The sequence below is a fragment of the Corythoichthys intestinalis genome, chromosome 5 (assembly GCF_030265065.1).
Source record: "Corythoichthys intestinalis isolate RoL2023-P3 chromosome 5, ASM3026506v1, whole genome shotgun sequence".
Classification (NCBI taxonomy): Eukaryota; Metazoa; Chordata; class Actinopteri; order Syngnathiformes; family Syngnathidae; genus Corythoichthys; species Corythoichthys intestinalis.
The window spans coordinates 42,318,836-42,338,072 of NC_080399.1; the positions used below are offsets into that span (position 1 = coordinate 42,318,836).

At 38.7% G+C, this 19,237-nt stretch overlaps 1 protein-coding gene across 6 annotated transcripts in view; it reads right to left on the reverse strand.

Annotated features, from left to right (window-relative positions):
* Positions 1–19,237, reverse strand: part of LOC130915784 (coiled-coil domain-containing protein 136-like) — a 97,524-nt gene that overhangs the window by 60,967 nt on the left and 17,320 nt on the right. Inside the window, exons 1-2 of one of the 6 annotated variants that reach the window (XM_057835863.1) lie at positions 16,821–16,948; positions 16,573–16,710 (exon numbers count right to left, since the gene is read on the reverse strand). The exons of 4 other annotated variants lie outside the window; for them this stretch is intronic. In XM_057835863.1, coding sequence (XP_057691846.1) covers positions 16,573–16,624 — 52 coding nt within the window. In that variant the 5' untranslated portion in view covers positions 16,625–16,710; positions 16,821–16,948. One more of the 6 variants, XM_057835862.1, reaches the window with a different exon arrangement.

Here is a 19,237-nt window from a genome sequence, read left to right on the forward strand (position 1 = left end):
TAGTACTTTTGGTGTCAAATTCGCCTCTTGCAGGATGTTTCGGTGTTGTAGCACATTTTGGCAGAACACCGTTTTCTTTTTTGTCTCATCCCGTCTTTCCTCTTCATTTTGCTTTTGCTGCTCATTTTGTGAAATATCAACAGTGTTGCCATGCTCATTAATGTTCCTCTCGGGTCAAATTGAAAGGGTTAAACAGATTACATGTTTATGTCACTAGAGTCATACTCTGGAAGCCCAGCAGCTAACCATATGACGTCACCGCCCTGCGACGTCATCAACAATGGCGACCTACGAGTACTAATTTTACTAATTGTATAAAAATGAAAATATCAAGAGGGGTTTCAATATCAAATTATTTTAACTCATAATAACATTTATCCTTTAAGAAGTACAGTAAAAGGTTTTCTATTTGTGGATCCCTTGAAGAGAAAGAAAAGAGTTGAAGAGGCTTATTTTATTTTAATTGTTCTGGTGGGGAGGTTCAGAACATCTTCCATGTTATAATGCCTGACCCCAGAAATAATGATCAGAAAATTCTGATTTAATTTTTTTTTTTTTTTCAAAGCTATATGCTTTAACATACATAACATACAATATAATTTTTTAAAACAATTTCAAAAATTAATTTGTACATATGTTCTCTGATTTGTATCATAAATGATACATTAAGCGTTACCTGCAGTTCTCGTGGTAAAACAAATATAACTAAAGTGATATTGAAGGTTTTAAACATTTTTTTTACTGCAATGAGGTTCAGAAATGCTTTTCTCAAATGTGATACATTTGGCAAGATACCGTAGTTAATGTGCGCTTTGGACTTATTTTTGTTCATTTACCTACATTAGGCTACTTATGTGTTTCCTTATAATATAAAAAAGTCAATGTTTGCCAATCTTCAAAATATATTCAATTTCACTAGTCTGTGCATAATTTAAGTCATTTGTACAAATTTTTGTTAATGTATGTTACTTTATAATAATATATTAGTCGATGTTTACATTATCTTCCATTTTAATGTACATCTTATGTATGTTCTTAAGTAGTTAATATTGAGGTAAAATTTAGGAGATGGAGGTTGGTGTTACTGTATGTGTTTTTGTCATTAAATCAATTCTTTATGTATGCCTTGCTATAGTAAGTGTAATGCAGTAGCCTAATGTATGTCTTGCTTTATTGTCTGATATAGGCATAACTGCCAAAAGCAGTTTTCTTTGCATTTCTGTGGTTTTAGGAGGATTGCCCCCCCCCCCCAACCCCACCCCAAAAAAATAACAAAAAATAAAAACATTTTGGCTTTGTGACAACCTTTTTATGTTAGGGAGTTCCGGCAAGAAATTCTAGCCACTTCCACCCCTGACTGTAGCCCCAACATGTACTCAACATTGTGTACATGTGTACAAATTAGCCAATAATTAATGAATGAGGTAAACACCCCGATAACAAAGAAAATAGTCTTTGAAGGAAGCTGCCCTGTTTCAGTACAGTATTAGGTCATTGTCAAGTCAAGTCATTGGTCATTACTAGATAAGCCAAGTTGAAATCAGACAGCTCATTCAGTGCCTTAAATCCTAAGCCCGTCTCTCTCAGCACCTCAATTTTTCTTCACTTCTCTCAGGTGCAGCATATCTGAAGCTAAAAATTGACCAAGTGACAGCTCATACTGTAATAGGAAACACTCGGGCTTGATCATTTATAAGTCAAGATACCACTGTATGAAAAAATGGCTAATTTCCATTTTAAGGGCTACACGTGCACTGTTGAAAATAACTTTATATACACTGATGGCCAAAAGTATCGGCACCCATGCAAATCTGTCAGATAATGCTCAGTTTCTCCCAGAAAATGATTGCAATTACAAAAGCTTTGGTAGTAATGTCTTCATTTGTTTTGCTTGCAATGAAAAAACACATAAGAGAATGGAAATAAATAAATAAATCATAATTTTACACAAAACTCCAAAAATGGGCCAGACAAAAAATAGTCATGTGATGCTTCTCTAATTTGTGTAATTAACTGCACCTGTTACTTACCTATGGCACATAACAGGTGGTGGCGATAAATAGATCACACTTGCAGCCAGTTTGACTCAACCTCTGTCCTTGTGTGTACCACACTGAGCGTGGAGAAAAGAAAGAAGACCAAAAAACTGTCTGAGGACTTTAGAAGCAAATTTGTGAGGAAGCATGGGCAATGTCAAGGCTACAAGTCCATCTCGAAAGACCTGAATGTTCCTGTGTCTACCGTGCCCAGTGTCATCAATAAGTTTAAAGCCCATGGCACTGTGGCTAACCTCCCAAGATGTAGACGGAAAAGAAAAATTGACGAGAGATGTCAACGAAAGATTGTGCGGATGGTGGATAAAGAACCTCGACTAACATCCAAACAGGTTCAAGCTGTCCTGCACTCCGTAGGTACAACAGCCAACCCATACTATCCGCCGGCATCTGAGTGAAAAGGCACTCTATGGTAGAATACCCAGGAAGACCCCACTTCTGACCCAGAGACATAAAAAAAAGCCAGGCTGGAGTTTGCCAACAAACTGAGAAATCCAAAAACGCCTTGGAAGAATGTTCTCTGGTCAGATGAGACAAAAGTAGAGCTTTAGAATTTACCGGGAAAAAAACGAGGCCTTCAAAGAAAAGAGCACGTTCCTCACAGTCAAACATGGCGGAGGTTCCCTGATGTTTTGGGGTTGCTTTGCTGCCTCTGGCACTGGACTGCTTGACCGTGTGCATGGCATTATGAAGTCTGAAGACTACCAAAAAATTTTGCAGCATAATTTAGGGCTTAATGTGAGAAAGTTGGGTCTCCCTCAGAGGTGATGGGTTTTTCAGCAGGACAATGACCCAAAACACACTTCAAAAAGCACAAGAAAATGGTTGGAGAGAAAGCACTGGAGACTTCTAAAGTGGCCAGCAATGAGTCCAGACCTGAATCCCATAGAACACCTGTGGAGAGATCTGAAAATGGCAGTTAGGAGAAGGCAACCTTCAGAGACCTGGAGCAGTTGGCTAAAGAAGAATGTCTAAAATTCCAGCAGAGCATTGAAAGAAACTCATTGATGGATACCGGAAGCAATTGTTCAGTTATTTTGTCTAAAGGTTGTGCTACCAAGTATTAGGCTGAGGGTGCCAATACTTTTGTCCGGCCCATCTTTTGGAGTTTTGGGTAATATGATAATGATTACATTTTTTTTCTCTTTTGTGTTTTTTCATTGCAAGCAACATAAATCAAGATATTACTACCAAAGCATTTGTAATAGCAATCATTTTCTGAGAGAAATTGAGCATTGCCTGACAGAATTGCAGGGGTGCCAATACTTTTGGTCCGGAGTGTAGCTATTTGTGCAGCTTTATGAGCTGGACAAGCCTGTCTGAACTGTTGTCAGTATGGTACAGTACAACACTTTGGAAAACCTCAACGTAGTATACGAATAGTCTACTGGTAGTTCCCAGGGTTTCTAAAAGTACAGTAGGCGCTAGAGCCTTTAGCTACAAAGCTCCTGTCTTATGGAATCAGCTTCCAGCTAGTATTAAAGAAGCCGACACAGTCTGTACATTTAAGATTAGACTAAAAAAGTTCCTATTCGACAAAGCTTATGGTCAGGCTAGTTGAAATCGGACAGGACTCACAGTTCGGTCTAAGCTGCACTAGAAGCTATAATGCTGGGGGAAGTACAGCCACTGAGTCCTATCTACTTTTTCTCACTCCACCTACCACTTGTCTTACTTTATTTCTCTTTTCTAATTTTAATATCTAGTTGTCTCTTCATTTCATCATCGACTATTTTTCAGGACATCCTCGCAATCCCCACTGCCACCCCTCCCCATCTCATCTGGCTAGATCGACCTTCTCTTGTTCCCTCACTCTATTGCATCTCTATAAACTGTAACTCCATCTGCTAATTCCCATTAGCAGTCCTGGTGCATCTTGTCTTACCGTCCTGGGAGTGGATCTCTCCTGACTGTGGTTCTCCCCAAGGTTTCTTATTTTTTCCAAAGGGTTTTTGGAGTTTTTCCTTGCCGACATGGAGGGTCTAAGGATGAGGGATGCCCAGGACTTTGACTAGAATTTTATTTAATTCATCTACTGTTTCTGACTGCGTATCATATTGCCTCTGCAAAGCCCTTTGAGACAACCTTGTTGTGATTTAGGGCTGTACAAATAAAATTGAATTGATTTATATTGAATTGAATTGTAGTGGGGAAAATTATCTTTGTAAAGGCACAGTTGTGTTGGGTGTCATTAGATGGTACACGGGAACGCAATGAAATGTCACATGGGTTGTTCTTGGTATTTGCAACGCATGCAGCTTTACGGGATATTTTGGCAATTGTTTTTGAGTTACATTAATTAAGACAATCATTTGGGAAATTCACCCCCTTTTTAGGGATGCCAGGAGATTTTAGGTGGGCACTGAGCTCACATGGGGTACCCTTCAAAACGGACCGCTAATCTCTATGAGAACCCCATTATGTGTGAAACCTTGTTTGATACATGGCCAAGTATTCTAATGAGTATTCTCGTGTAGGAGGTCTTGCATAATGCACATTGCATCTTTGAAGCCAGCTCACTAGCAATGGAGCTTCACTGGCAAACACATATTACACAGTATTCATTCAAGGGAGGGGAAAAAGGGGGATATATTATGAGAGGAAAAAACAGAAGGAGGGTTGGGATTCACAAATCAAGAGAATGAAGCACGGAAGCTTCATCTGTTACTACCGCTTGTAAAATAAGAGTCATTTGATTGGTTGCCGTGGTGGCGTGCACACTCTTGGGGCACGTGGAAAGACACACTAATGAAAAGTGCTTGTTAAGGTAGGAAAAAGGGGAAGTAAACACAAAATGCGTCATAGGAATAAACATGCAGTTGCAGAGCACGTCCATTTGTCCAGCCTTGTTGGACCAGAGTGCACAAATAAACATATTTGCCTTTTATATTTGGGCTGATTAATCTATGCTTTGGAGTGCACTGTGCATCCACGCTTCTGACACGATATTTCGTCGAGGCGATATGAATAGAAGCGTAACAAAGCAAGAGAACAAACGACGCGGTGGTAATCCATTTGATTGCAAATCAGTGCCTCCCACCTGACACCAATCTCTTATTCAAGCTTTTTACATCACCAGAGGCCAAAACAAGGAACGGATAGACATGTGAGTATCACATCCATGGGGGAAAGCACACTAGAAGGTGCTTAAACACTCACTTGCCTGGAGAAAGTATTGGTTAAACACATTGTGGTGGTAGTTTTTTGCATCATCGTTAGAGTTGTTGATGATGTGTAGTCTCGCATATTTGTGGGTTAGTGTTCGCCAATAGGCTATTTTATTGCGAACCTATCCACTGGTGTTTGCTGAAAATCTTCCATATATATATTTGAGAGATTTTATACATAGACTTCATAATGATATTGACGGCTCAGATTCCACCATCACTTCACAAGTAGGGGGCCATCCCACAATCGGCTTCAGTTATTCGCAGTCGGTCGCAGCAACACATGCAGCGATCCAACACCGGATTTACGTTGAAAAAGTACAAAAGCTGTACCGCATACAAACAGGAAGGATTGTCAGAGGTAGGGATGGGAATCGAAATCCGATTCCAATTCGGAACCGGTTCCAAGTTTTTCGTGGTCTCGACATGAAAAAGCCTTAACGATCCCTTTAACGATTCCTAAAGACGCGTATTGCGTCGTGACGTGCGTTGTTGTCTAGACGCATCAAACTAGCATGGCGCCAAGAACCACTCGCTCCAAAGTTTGACTACCCTTCACCAGGAAAGAGTGTGAAAATGAAAGGTTACGACGGGTAAGCACGAGCATTGCAGCCATAAACATAACAATGACAGCACGTAGGTTCAAACGCTCAAAAGTGTGTCTTCACTTCACGAGGAAAAATTACAACAAAGCGACTTGCAGTCATTGCAAGGTGGAGATAACTGCATCGGGAGGGAATACGACTGCGCTGTCCTCACAGAGAGGCTAAGGCTCAGTCCTGGCTATACAGCTAGCTAAACTCCCAAATGACGATGCAGAAGACGTTGGTATAATTTGCTGACTTTATTCAACCATCACTTGAAGAGTGAAACTAAGAATAGAAATGAAACAAATCAATTTCGTCCCCAATAACAAACAGGTTTGCATCACCGTAAATCAGCGATGATTAGCTGCTAATAACAGTATGGTTAGCATTTGTTAGCACATCATTCAAACCACTACACAACTGGATTTAAGTGTCCGATCGCGAGTGGAAACACAACAACAACAACATAAAAGATGATACATACAGGCGTTGCCTCTGTAGATATTAACATTAACAAAGAACGTAGGCTCGTAGAAGTGTTTCCCTCTCTCACTAACTCGCTCACTCACTTGGATGCGGCATTTCTTCTTTGGGTGTAAGCGCGCTCTTCTTCACGTAAGCGCGTTCTTCTTCGCGTGAGGAAGCGCAAGGGCGCCCCCACTTGAGCGTGTAAGCGCCACAAAAACTAAAAGGCATGCAATTCAATGTAATGGTAAAATAATACACGTTAACCCAGCAGTCCCCAAACTGCGGCCCGCGGCCCAAATACGCCCCGCCTCCACATTTGGTCCAGCCATTTTGAATTTTTTTTTTTTTTCTCAATCGTGTTATTTATTTTCTGGCCTTTTCCTTGAAGAATTCAGAGAGGGTTATTTGGTTATTATCTATGTAATTAATAGTGTTTTTATTATTAATTATTATTATTATTATTAGAAAGAATCCAGAAAGGGTTATTTGATTGTGGCTTTCTGAAAAACAATAATTTTTTACATTTATGCACTTCTGCAATCGTCACACTTTTTCTGTTACAAACTGACCCCGGCCCCTCATCAGAGAAGGGAAAAGTTATGTGGCCCTCACAGGAAAAAGTTTGGGGACCCCTGCTTTAACACATATTGCCAAAGGCAGAACAAAAGCCTATCTGCCAATATATACCAATATTTTTTATTTCTATTAGATAAATGTTTCAGTAAAATGTTACACATTCTTGTGTATTTGCCACTTATTGCCACAGTTAACATTGAGGCTTTGGGGCTCTTTTGATCTCGTTGTGAGTTTGTAAGGTTGTGACTTCTGATTAAACAAACTCGATGCCAATCAAAACGTTTGTTCTTGTTTATCCCCAAATTAGAATCAATAAGAGAATCGATAAAGAATCGAATCGTTAAGCAATATCGATAATGGAATCGGAATCGTAAAAATCCTATCAATTCCCATCCCTAGTCAGAGGAGTGATTTGTTCGAGGATTCAAGGTAATGATTATATTTTTCATTTTTTCACAAGAATTTTCAACGTAAAAAGCTCTTTGTTGTAAGGCTGCCGCCACACTGTCTAACAGACTAGTATCATTCTTCGACATACTGTACTTACGTAAAATAAATGCTAACTGCAGGGGTTTTTTTTGTTTTTTTTGCTTCTAACCAAGAATCGATACTGTTTCACATCCATATCTATAAAGAATCAAGGGGTTTAAGCATTTAGTCACAATAATTTTCACCGGAAAAGCTCTGTGTACATAAGGCAGCCGCCACATTGACTAACATACTAGCACCGTACTTCGACATATTTATGTAAAATAGATGCTAACTACACGTTTTTTTTGTTTGGTTGGTTTGTTTGTTTGTTTTTTACCAAGAATCGAGACTGTTTAACCTCCGTATCTGTAAAGAATTCAGGGATTTAAGCATTTATTCACATGAATTTTCGCCAGAAAAGCTCTGTTTACATAAGGCGGCCGCCACATTGACTTCAAGACTAGCATCGTACTTTGACATATTTACGTAAAATAAATGCTAACTGCGCGGTTATTTTTGCTTTTAACCAAGAATCGAAATTGTTTCACGTCCATATCTAAAAAGAATTCAGGGATTTAAGTATTTATTCACAAGAATCTTCACCCGAAAAGCGCTGTTTACATAAGGCAGCCGCCACATTGACTAAAAGACTAGCATCATACTTCGACATATTTATGTAAAATAAATGGTAACAGCACGTTTTTTTTGTTTGTTTGTTTTTTTGCTTTTAACCAAGAATCAAGACTGTTTCGCGTCCAGATCTACAAATAATTCAGGGATTTAGGAATTTATTCACAAAAAATTCAACAACAAAAAAATCTTTGTCTGTGATTCCACTCGGTCAGCTTTGACAGCCCCGCTAACAATGCAGGCCCCCTATTAACCCTTTAACACCTAAGCCTATTTTGGCCGAATTTGCATGCATTTGATGTTGCCTTTATATTTCAAAGAGAAAAATTGTTCACAATGGCCAAGTTGGGTCCCTTTCTTCAGGACACCTTGAACTTCATGTCCAAACTGTTGTTTTCTTCACTGACCAATTATAATCCACATTTTGGACCCAAAAAGACCAAAAAAATCCCAAAATATTTTTTCAAAATTTATAATGTTGGTGTCCCATTGACAACCAAACATGCTCGACCAACCGTTTTGAAGCTTGATAATATTTATTCAACTTGTTAGGATAAACATTCAATAGAAAAAAATAAGATTGAATAGTTTTATGTTTGACTATTCAACACAAACAGCGGGTATGGTCATAGGCGTTTTTGGCCTTTACACATACTATGGTCAAAACAGGTTATATACAGTGCAAAATAGTGAGAAAAAAAATTATATCATCTAACACATAAAAGGTTTGGAGGATATCTCTTTGTGAAGTTAGGTATTATACCCATCACCTTATCTAAAGTATATGTACATGCAATCAAGCTTCTCGAACACACATCCATATAAAAATTGAAAAGATTCATAGTGAAGAAAAAATATATATATAACATTGAAAAAAAGTATTTTCAAAAATATTGACAGGCATGCGACCCGATAGTTTTTTTTTTTTTTTTGCGCACTCAATAAAGATTGTTTTTGAACAGGTCACTGAGCTGCGTCTCATACAACGTCACACAGCCTACTCTTCTGCCATTTGAGCGCTGCTGTCACTTCTACTCGCCGAGACGCCGACTAATCCGAGGAAAACAACGACAAATGCAGCTCATCCTATTCCTTGAGTTGATGAAAAAATGCATTAGCTTACGCTAAATTTAGTTTTCGATTCATTCTGCACGTTTCAAAGTCGCTCGCGCAATTCAACCGGTGTTCATGCCTCCTTTTCCTTAGTTGGCGCCTAGCTCGGCAATTTATAAAAAATGTTCACATTCGGTTCGTCCTTCTTGACATCACAACGGATCTTGGGATATGTAGTCTTTTGTGCTGCTTTCGGTTTTGAAAAAGGACAAGAAATGATGGAAATGTGGAGATAGATACATGGTACATGCAGCGTTTTAATGCATATTTATGAGTGCAATAAAACTATAAAACTCAAATGACATTATCTCCCGTTTTTCTTGGTCGATTGACTTCAAATAAAAACTGGCGTGGACATCAACTTCCGCACTTTCAAATGAGACCAACCAGCGGCACGTGGGTGACGTAATTACAGTGTGATGAAGCTTCAAAGACGACATGCATAAACGCGTCGCTGCCGACACGTTCGGTGTTAAAGGGTTAACCGGCCCCGTGTCCCATCAATATCATTATGAAGTCTACGATTTCATTTATGTTATTACTATTTATTTTTCTTAATTAAAATATTTAGTGCTATTTTCTTTAATTAAATAAAACATTTCAACAAGGAAATATGTTTTGGGATATAGGTACAAGTTCAACTAACAAAAAAACCAATATATTTTGTAATCAGAACCACGGATGTATTATTTGCAATTTTGTAATGTTTTGGTCAAGTTAATAGATGAATAATGTACTGTGGATTGCTTCAGATGGCGTGCAGTACGTGGCGTAATTTCATGCATTCATATAGTCATTTTTGTGCAGTAATTGATTATATTATTATTATTACACAATAAATGCGGTATTGTGAGGGGGATGAATTACTACCAAATTCACAGCTTGCTACTGGCAAGGCCAAAACTAAAGAATCGGGTGCCTCGAGGGCCCTCAATTGTTTGCTTTCATTAGTTCTCCTTCCATGAGAATTTTGCCACAGTGATGTTTTTACAGGTTTCTGCTGCTCAAAGTTCATCCAGCACACCAATCTTCTGCTGTTAATAAGTCCCGGAGAGCCGAAATTCTGCCAGTCCACCCTGTGGGGATAGCAGTGCTTCTGGAGGCACCACACTAGAGAGAAGTGCAAGGATGGGGGCAGCAGTAGAACAACATGTGGGCTGAGGCAGGAAAAAAGGTTGGATGGAGTGTGATTTCGTGCGTATGTGTGTGTAGGCACTGTGGAGAGATATCGAGTTGGATTGTAGGGAGCCACCGCTCATGCACGTAGGAGGTGCAATATGGTGTCGGCAAAATGTACAACAAACAGCTTGCAAATCTGCATTTGGCAGAAGGACTGCAAGGCCCTACTGTGTCCAGCAGATGGTGCTGTATATAATAGTGTAATACACTGATCCCCCATTTATCGCGGGGATAATCAAACAGTGAAGGCAAGTTTTACCCATCCTACGCTGTTGTTTATTTTTTTACATTTTATTTTTTTACATTTTAAATCCCAGTCCTACATCTTAAAGTAAAATAAGGTTGAATAAGTAGAATCCTATAAAATAAAATTGAAAGCATTAATAAATACATATGTACATATAGTGTATATAATCTGGAGCTGTTCAAAATAAATATTTATCCACTAAAATGAAAAATCTGTTCATGAAACACAGCAGGCTATGAATGCTGCACTGAAATTGAATCTAATTGGTTAAAGAAACAGTTCGTTTTGCTAATATAATTTAACTTTTATGAGACAGGTAAAACAGAAGAGCTTTAGCGATTTCATTGTGCTTCTTGCCCAATGACAAAAAATAAATTTGCAGATTAGTTTGACATAGCAATACATGAAGGCTGAAATTTGATTGAGTAGACGTATACTGCAAAAGAAATCTTGCCAAGTAATACTACACTGTGGGATAAAAACCAAAGCATTGTATTGTGGTTGTAAATGAAAGCCACTGCTTTAATGTACTGTGCAATACTGTAAAATACAGTCCAAATTATCACATTAGGAATAGAGGAAGACCAAAGCAAGAGTGTGCTTAAGTTTCCCATCTTTTGTACCCAGTGGTTCATGCTCTACCACCATTTTTTGCATATAAAAACACCACTGCAAATTAGCCAAACAAGAACTGCTTCTATCCTGCCTTTGGAATGTCTTCAAATGGAATGTGGAGTTTCAAAACAAAAGCACACTGAAGCACATGTACGTTTTAGTTGCACTTTTGTCCTTGCTATACCTTCAAGACATTTAGAGCATCGCTGAAGCTTCATCTTAACAGTATGTTGAGGAAAACTTGGGCTTTTGACTCAAAGAAAAGAGTTAAAAACTGGAGTTAAAAAGGTGTAACATGTTAGAAGCAAGGAATTTGTCCTCAGTGCTAAGAAAGCAGCCACTGAATGGAACGAGAGCAATTAAAACAATTAATCCGGTGGTTATAAAAGATGTCATTACATGTTTGTGAGCATTCATTTTGGGATACTGTGACGAACACAGAAAGAGGAAGCTGCATGCTTGACACTGCCTACAAGGTTACTGACCTGTGTTTTTCTTCCCCTCCAGACCCTCTACATGCACTAATAAACATCCTCCTAGTAAACGCACACACACACACAGTGCCATAAACACCTTCTCCGTCTGCATGTCTATCAAAGGTAGAAGGGAAAAAAAGACCATTCCTCATTCAAGTACACCCAAAATAACAACATAGACATTCTCAAGTTATCACTTGATCATTTAAACGCGCGTACACATACACATATTTTTGCACAAGCCTTTTAAGTAGAGTTGTTCAATATTAGGGTGATAAAAGCATTTTTATATGATATCAGATAATTTCGACATCGTTTTTTCATGATCTGTTTCGAGCCGATATGGATATGGTAGTTCTGTCATGTCCACTTATTGTCTATGTTTCGGGTATTTTGTCGCCCCCTGTTAGCACTTAGGTGTAATTAGTTTTAATAAGTTCCAGCATTTTCTGTTGATGTCATCATAATAATAATAATAATACATTTTATTTATAACGCACTTTACATTTGAAAAACAAATCTCAAAGTGCACATTACCATGTAAAAAAATAAAAAGACTAAGAATAAAAGAGTAAACCAACGCAACCTCATTGCAAATAGAGAGAGCTAAATGGACGCGCTAACGTCTGGAGCCAGAGTACCATAGCAGTTCTTGCCATCTCGCCCCATTGACTGTGCCTTATACAAGCATTGCTTATAATTTATATTCCTCCTGTGTTTTATATTTATGAGTGTTGTGTAGTATATTGGAGATGTGTATATTTCGTTTTGTTTGTATCTGTGGTAAAATGTGGTTACATTATTCCATTGCTTGTAAGCTGTCCTACCAGTTGCTGTGCATCGGCACTGCCCTCACGATTCGATTCGATTCGATTACGATTCGGAGGGCCACGATTCGATTCGATTCAGAGGGTCACGATTCGATTCGGTTCGATTCAGCAATGCATCGCGATGCCTTAAAGCCTGGGATGCATTAAAATTCTAAAGCAAAGCATATTTTTCAAGAATCATGAGGCAACACAAGCGAACCGACATTAAACACATTTTTATTGGCTCTTGTGTCACTCCTGGTTGGAGTCAAATGAAAATACTTTCAGATATATATATTAAAAAAAAAAAAAAAACAGATCACAGCATTTAATTGGTGCTTTGAATGAGACCAGGGCTTTCTCTTTTTTTTTTTACACACAGTAGCAGCCTTTCACACAGTGCAACATCTGAACTCCTGTGCAAAATTAGTAATAACAGTCACAGTATTTTAGTCACAACGACCCATCAATAAAAATATTCAAGTAAATATTAAAGAAAACGACAAAGAAAATATTGTAGTGCAGCAGCATCTTTATCGCAATATCAATCCAGGGATCAGTTCAGTTGCAAACAAAACATCAACTAAATTGCAATGTAGAACAAAAATAAAATGTAGGCCTAGCCCACTATATATGTGCAATCAACTTAGAAATGCAATCAGTAACTACCACATAACAATAAAAAATAATGAATTAAAATGAAGTGCAGCAGCATTTGAGCAGCCATAACAATCCTGTTTCAACATGAGGAAATATCAGTTTTTTGCAATCGAGAGAGCAGAGAGATAGTAGAGGATAGATCGGGCCTAAAAAATCCAGCCCGACCCGACACGGCTCGCTGGTATTGAAGCCCGACCTGGCTTGGAGTGAAGCGGGGAAAAAAATGCAGCAGCAACAGTTTATTTTAATTTCTTTGAGTTGGCAGAAAAAAACGCAAGTTTTCTTAATGTTTAAATAGTCTACATATTTTTATGATCATTATAAAAGCATTTACACAACGAAATAACGCTGGGAAAGTTTAATATAAAAAAAAAAAGCATGCGATTTTAGAGACACACAGAGGAGAAGATGCAAAAGGATCACATTCGTGTTGCCTTTGTGTGCATAAAAAAGTGTCTTTCGTAAATAATTCTCAGTTGGCAGAAAAAAAACGCAAGTTTTCTTAATGTTTAAATAGTCTACGTATTTTTATGAACATTATAAAAGCATTTACACAACGAAATAACGCTGAGAAAGTTTAATATTAAAAGAAAAATGTGATTTTGCAGACACACAGAGGAGAAGATTCAAAAGGATCACATTTGTGTTCCCTTTGTGTGCATAAATAAAAGTGTCTTTCGTAACGAATCACAAGTGCCACAGCGGAGGAAAAGAAGAAAGAGCGGGCGGCGCCACTCCTTCATGTGCGTGCACAAGCAAATGCACAATACGAGAGCCTTTTTTTTATTTTTATAATTTATTAGTCCAGCGCGGCGGCCCGACCCGAATGTGAATGCTTACCATTTTGGGCCCGACCCGACCCGTTCGGGTTTGGGCATAAGATCTAACCTCTAAGAGATAGGACATAACATAACAATGGCTGAAGCGGAGAAAGAGGGAGCGAGAAAGATTATTGATGCACCTAAGACATTGAAAGCAGACATCTGGAGACATTTTGGCTTCTACAAGGTTGGTGGGAAACTTGACCAGAGTTATGCTGTGTGTAAAAAATGAAACATGAGAATAATAATACAAATGGGGAAACCAAATCCGTTGCATTACCGGAATTGCACAGGGAAATTTTTGAACGTACTTATATATTTTAAAATAAGCTGAATCGATTCGGCTTGTTGCCCGCATTGAATCGAATCGTCCATGCCCCGCATCGGGATGCATCGCCGCATCGATTATTGTTGACACCACTATTATTCAATATTCAAATTGACACGTGGTGTACACTTTACATTATTTTGTGACTTTATTTCATATTATTGACAATGTTTTGCTGTTTTCAGTTTAAAAAAAAAAGTATGAGTGCTCTTGTCAAAAGGAAGATGACCACAGAAGCCAATTCAACTTTACTCCAGCATCTAACGTCTCTTTGGAGCCTGATCTGTTTGTTTTTTGTTGATTTGTGTAACCAGGCACACATTGAGGACAGAATAAGTGCCTTTCTGGCACTTTGCACTTGATCCAAAAAACTGATGTTTGCACTATTTTCATTTCAACAAGAAATGTAGTGGTGCAATATTGGATCTTTTTCCATAACTTCAGTTGAAGTTGTCTCTTTTTTTCACAGAATAGTTATTTGGAAAATCTTGAAGTTGTTACATTGATCATTATTATTATTCCAGTGGGGCATCACAATACAATTAGCCATAATATGTTAATTCCACAACCGTATATATCGGTATCAGTTTGAAATTGATATCGGATTTTTGGAGTTGGACAATATTGGGATATCGGTTAAAAAGTAATTATCGGACAGCTTTAATTACAAGCCACATATACTACAAAGCATTTAATTGTATGAACATTCAAATAGCTAAAATGTACGGATTGTCCAGTTTATCAACGTTTTTCATGGAGTCGTTCTTAAACTTTGCCCCTACCTCTTCAGAAAGATTCATTGAAATTAACAATGTTATTTTTGTGCAACCTTGGTAAAAAAAAAAATAAAAAAATAAAAAAAAAAAAAACTGAACAGTATCAAAAATTATTTGCAGTCACAGTTTCAAAGCTATATGTTTATAATATTTAGGCACAAACAGCAGTTCAAACCAGGATGGCACTCTTAAAAAGTTGAACAGTACCCTCTTTATAAATTAAAATCTGCACATTTTTACTGAGGAATTAACGTTTCAGAAACTATTGTAATGTGACAAAAGGCAACCAGAATTGCAACATTTTTAAAAACTGACTCTTATTCCTTGATCTGTTGACCTTCCTCTACAGAAAATTAATGGGGGAAAAAACTTTTGTGGAGTCCTGCTAGAAAAACAACAATGGATTTAAGACATGAGGGGAATTCATGAAATATCATCTTAATACTAATCCTTACAGTTTTTTTTACAGTACACTTTGACCCTTCCCCTCCAGAAAGTTCAGTTCTGCTCATCAATGTACTTTTAAGTAATCCTGCTAGAAAACCAGCAACGACGCAAAAAGAAAATGTAGAACAAAAAAAAAAACACTGCAATGTTTGCCAAGCGATAACCAGATTAGTTTTTTAATTGATTATTTTTTTCTCACCAGTCATTCTTTCCAGAAAGTTTAATTGAAACCACCAATGTAGTTTTCTTATTTTTTACTGCCCTGCTAGAAAACCATCAGATGACTGAGAAAACAGTAAGAAAATGAGAATAATAACAAATAGTACAATGTTGACTTCAATTTAACCATATTAGCATTGCTTTTCATCTATTCTTCGTATAGCTATACGTCTGGCTCTCTAGAAACTTACAACGAAATCAACTCAGTAGTTTTTGTATAGCCTCGCTAGAAAAAAATCAAGGGCTAAAGATACCAAAACAAAAATTGCAATAAATATAACTCTGCAGTGTTTGTAAAACAATATTCGGATTAGCACTGTTTTTGCGTGGAATATTCCTTGACCCATGGTCCTTCATTCTCCAAATGTTTCAAATGAAATCAATTATATATCATTTGCGTAGCCCTACTAGAACATCACAAACAGCTAAAGACACAAAGAAAAATTGATGGACACAAGTATTACAATGTTTGAGAAAGGTTAACCACATTACCACCACTTTCTAATGGATTCTTCCTTGACCTATGACCCACCCTTTTCAGAAAGTTCAGTTACACTTCAACTAAGTAGTTTTTGTATAGCCCTGATGGAAGACCAACAAACACATATGTAAACATGACTATAAACTAACAAAAGAGCCACAATAAGACCGCCAAAAAAACCTCATCACTCTCATCAATTACCTGCCAGTGTGTCATCTTCATCAAGACCATCCCCACGTGCCAGCCAGTGTGTCTACTAGCTGATACAAATGAGCTCTCACTTTAATCTCCCCTCCTCCTAACCACCTGACCTCCTCCTCCTCAATCCCCATGCATCCATCCATCCATCCATCCTTCACTTGCCTGCTAAAAATAGCCACCAGCATAACATCACGCCAAACACACAGACACACACACAGGAAGAGTGACGAATAGGTAGCGCACAGACCTGTAGAGTCCAAAGCCTCCTCGATGAGCGGAGGTAAACGCAATCCGTCCATCGCCTCCCACAGTGGAGGCGCAAGCACACAAAGGGAGCGTGTTGTGGGCGAAAGAGAGGGTCACAGACGCCGCACACCCACCCCAGCTGCAGCGAAGGAGAGAGAGGGACAAAATATGAGGAGCTGAGCATCAAGTCCTCGCACACACACAGAGTGACACACACCCTCTCATCTCACACACTCATACGATACGTACAGACTGCACCACAAGAGAAATGGGGAGGATCGAGGGAGCGTGGGAGCGATGCCGAAAGGGAAGAGGGAGGAGCTGAGCGGAGGGCAAAAGATGCTGCTGCTTTCCAGAAGGCAAGCTCCTTCTTCCTGTTTTCTCTCTCTCTCTCTCTCTCTCTCTCTCTCTCTCTCTCTCTGACTACGTTCTGACTACGTATTGTGACAACATAGAAGCATATGCCATGCTAGCATATGCCAAGTAACATATGTGGTTGGATACAGATGCAAATTACCACAACAAAAAAGTTCAATAACACATTATGACGTGATTAGGTTTAACGTGAGATGTCGGATCTCTGGCACATTTATATTTTGCATTTTGTTTTCATACTGTACCGAAAATGAACCGAACGGTGACCTCAAAACCGAGGTACGTACCGAACCGAGATTTTTGTGTACCGTTACACCCCTAATATATATATATACACGTATATATATATACACGTATATATATATATATATACGTATATAAGTATTTAGTCTGCCACCAATTGTGCAAGTAAGCCTACTTGAAAAGATTAGAGAGACCTGTAATTGTCAACATGGGTAAACCATGAGAGACAGAATGTGGGGGGGGGGGAACAGAAAATCACATTGTTTGATTTTTAAAGAATTTATTTCCAAATTAGAGTGGAAAATAAGTATTTGGTCACCTACAAACAAGCAAGATTTCTGGCTGTCAAAGAGGTCTAACTTCTTCTAGCGAGGCTCCACTTGTTACCTGTATTAATGGCACCTGTTTTAAATCATCATCGGTATAAAAGACACCTGTCCACAACCTCAGTCAGTCACACTCCATTATGGCCAAGACAAAAGAGCTGTCGAAGGACACCAGACACAAAATTGTAGACCTGCACCAGGCTGTGAAGACTGAATCTGCAATAGGTAAAACGCTTGGTGTAAAGAAATCAACTGTGGGGGCAATTATTAGAAAATGGAAGACATACAAGACCACTGATAATCTCCCTCGATCTGGGGCTCCATGCAAGATCTCACCCCGTGGCGTCAAAATGATAACAAGAACGGTGAGCAAAAATCCCAGAACCACACTGGGGGACCTAGTGAATGACCTACAGAGAGCTGGGCCCACAGTAACAAAGGCTACTATCAGTAACACAATGCACCGCCAGGGACTCAAATCCTGCACTGCCAGACGTGTCCCCCTGCTGAAGCCAGTACACGTCCAGGCTAGGGGTGCACCGGTTCAGTTAGCCCACGGTTCGGTTTGAACCTCGGGTTTGGGATCACGGTTTCGGTTCGGTTTTGGTTTGCGTTTTGCTTTTTTTTTTTTTTTGGTTTTTAAACTGCCCTTATTTTGCTTTTTAAAAAATGAAATAAACACTTAAAATGCAAACATTTTCGACTCTTAAAATGCCTCTTAGCTCTTTGGCTAGTGTAGTGACTGAGTACTGAAATACACACACAGTAGTAAAAACGTTACTTGGCAAAGTAACTGGTGATACTTTTCATATTTTGTTTTGGTTTTTTTTTTTTTTTTTTTTTTTTTTTTTCATTAAAAAAAAACAAAAAAATAGTAACCTTTGCTATGTTTGGAGGTCATTTAATGTTGTGAATCAACTGTTAAAGTTGATAAAATTGCTCCCGTTTTTGCATTAGTTCCCTTCTGTCTACTTTCGACATGTGAAAATTTTAAAACTGTTTCATCCTTTAAAGATAGACTCAAGTCAAGATTTTGCCGATTTAGGAGTATCTTAGATAAAAAGTTGCTTAGGTTCACTCGTAAGGTTTACTACAACAGAGCCTTTCTGAGAAGTTTACTGCTCTAAAATGGCGGCTGTTTACTAACGCTACCGAGTCTGTCATTTCGCGTGTAATTCTATATGCATGAGATATCTAGGCGTAGATTGTATGTTGTCGGCTAAGTCAGGTAATATTGGAGCCACCTAGCCTAGCATCGCGTTTGCAACAGCATCTCAACAAACACTCTTCCCTCTCCGAGTCTCTGACTTTTCTCGAGTCATTCAACCAACGCATTGTCTCGTTGCAGAAACGGTGACCAAATCCGAAAGGATGAAAAAAAGAACGTAATGCATGAAAAATGTGCAGATTTTGAACATAACGTACGGCGTACACATTTAAAAATGAGAGCTCACTTGTACAAATTACGACGAGACCGTACAATTTGACAGGTATGAATTATAGTGGACAAGTAGTGCAAGTCCGTCAAGGCCGGCTGCAAGTTGACCCAGAAGGTGCTGGTGCGCTCTTCGATCGAGAAGCAGAGCATGGCGGTCGTCAACCCCAACACGGTCGCCAGGCTGAGGCTCCTCGCCATGACCACGGGCATGGAGGAACACAGGGACACGTAGACGGGCCGGGCGGTCGTCAAGCGGCCATCTCTCCCCATGGCCCACATGACGT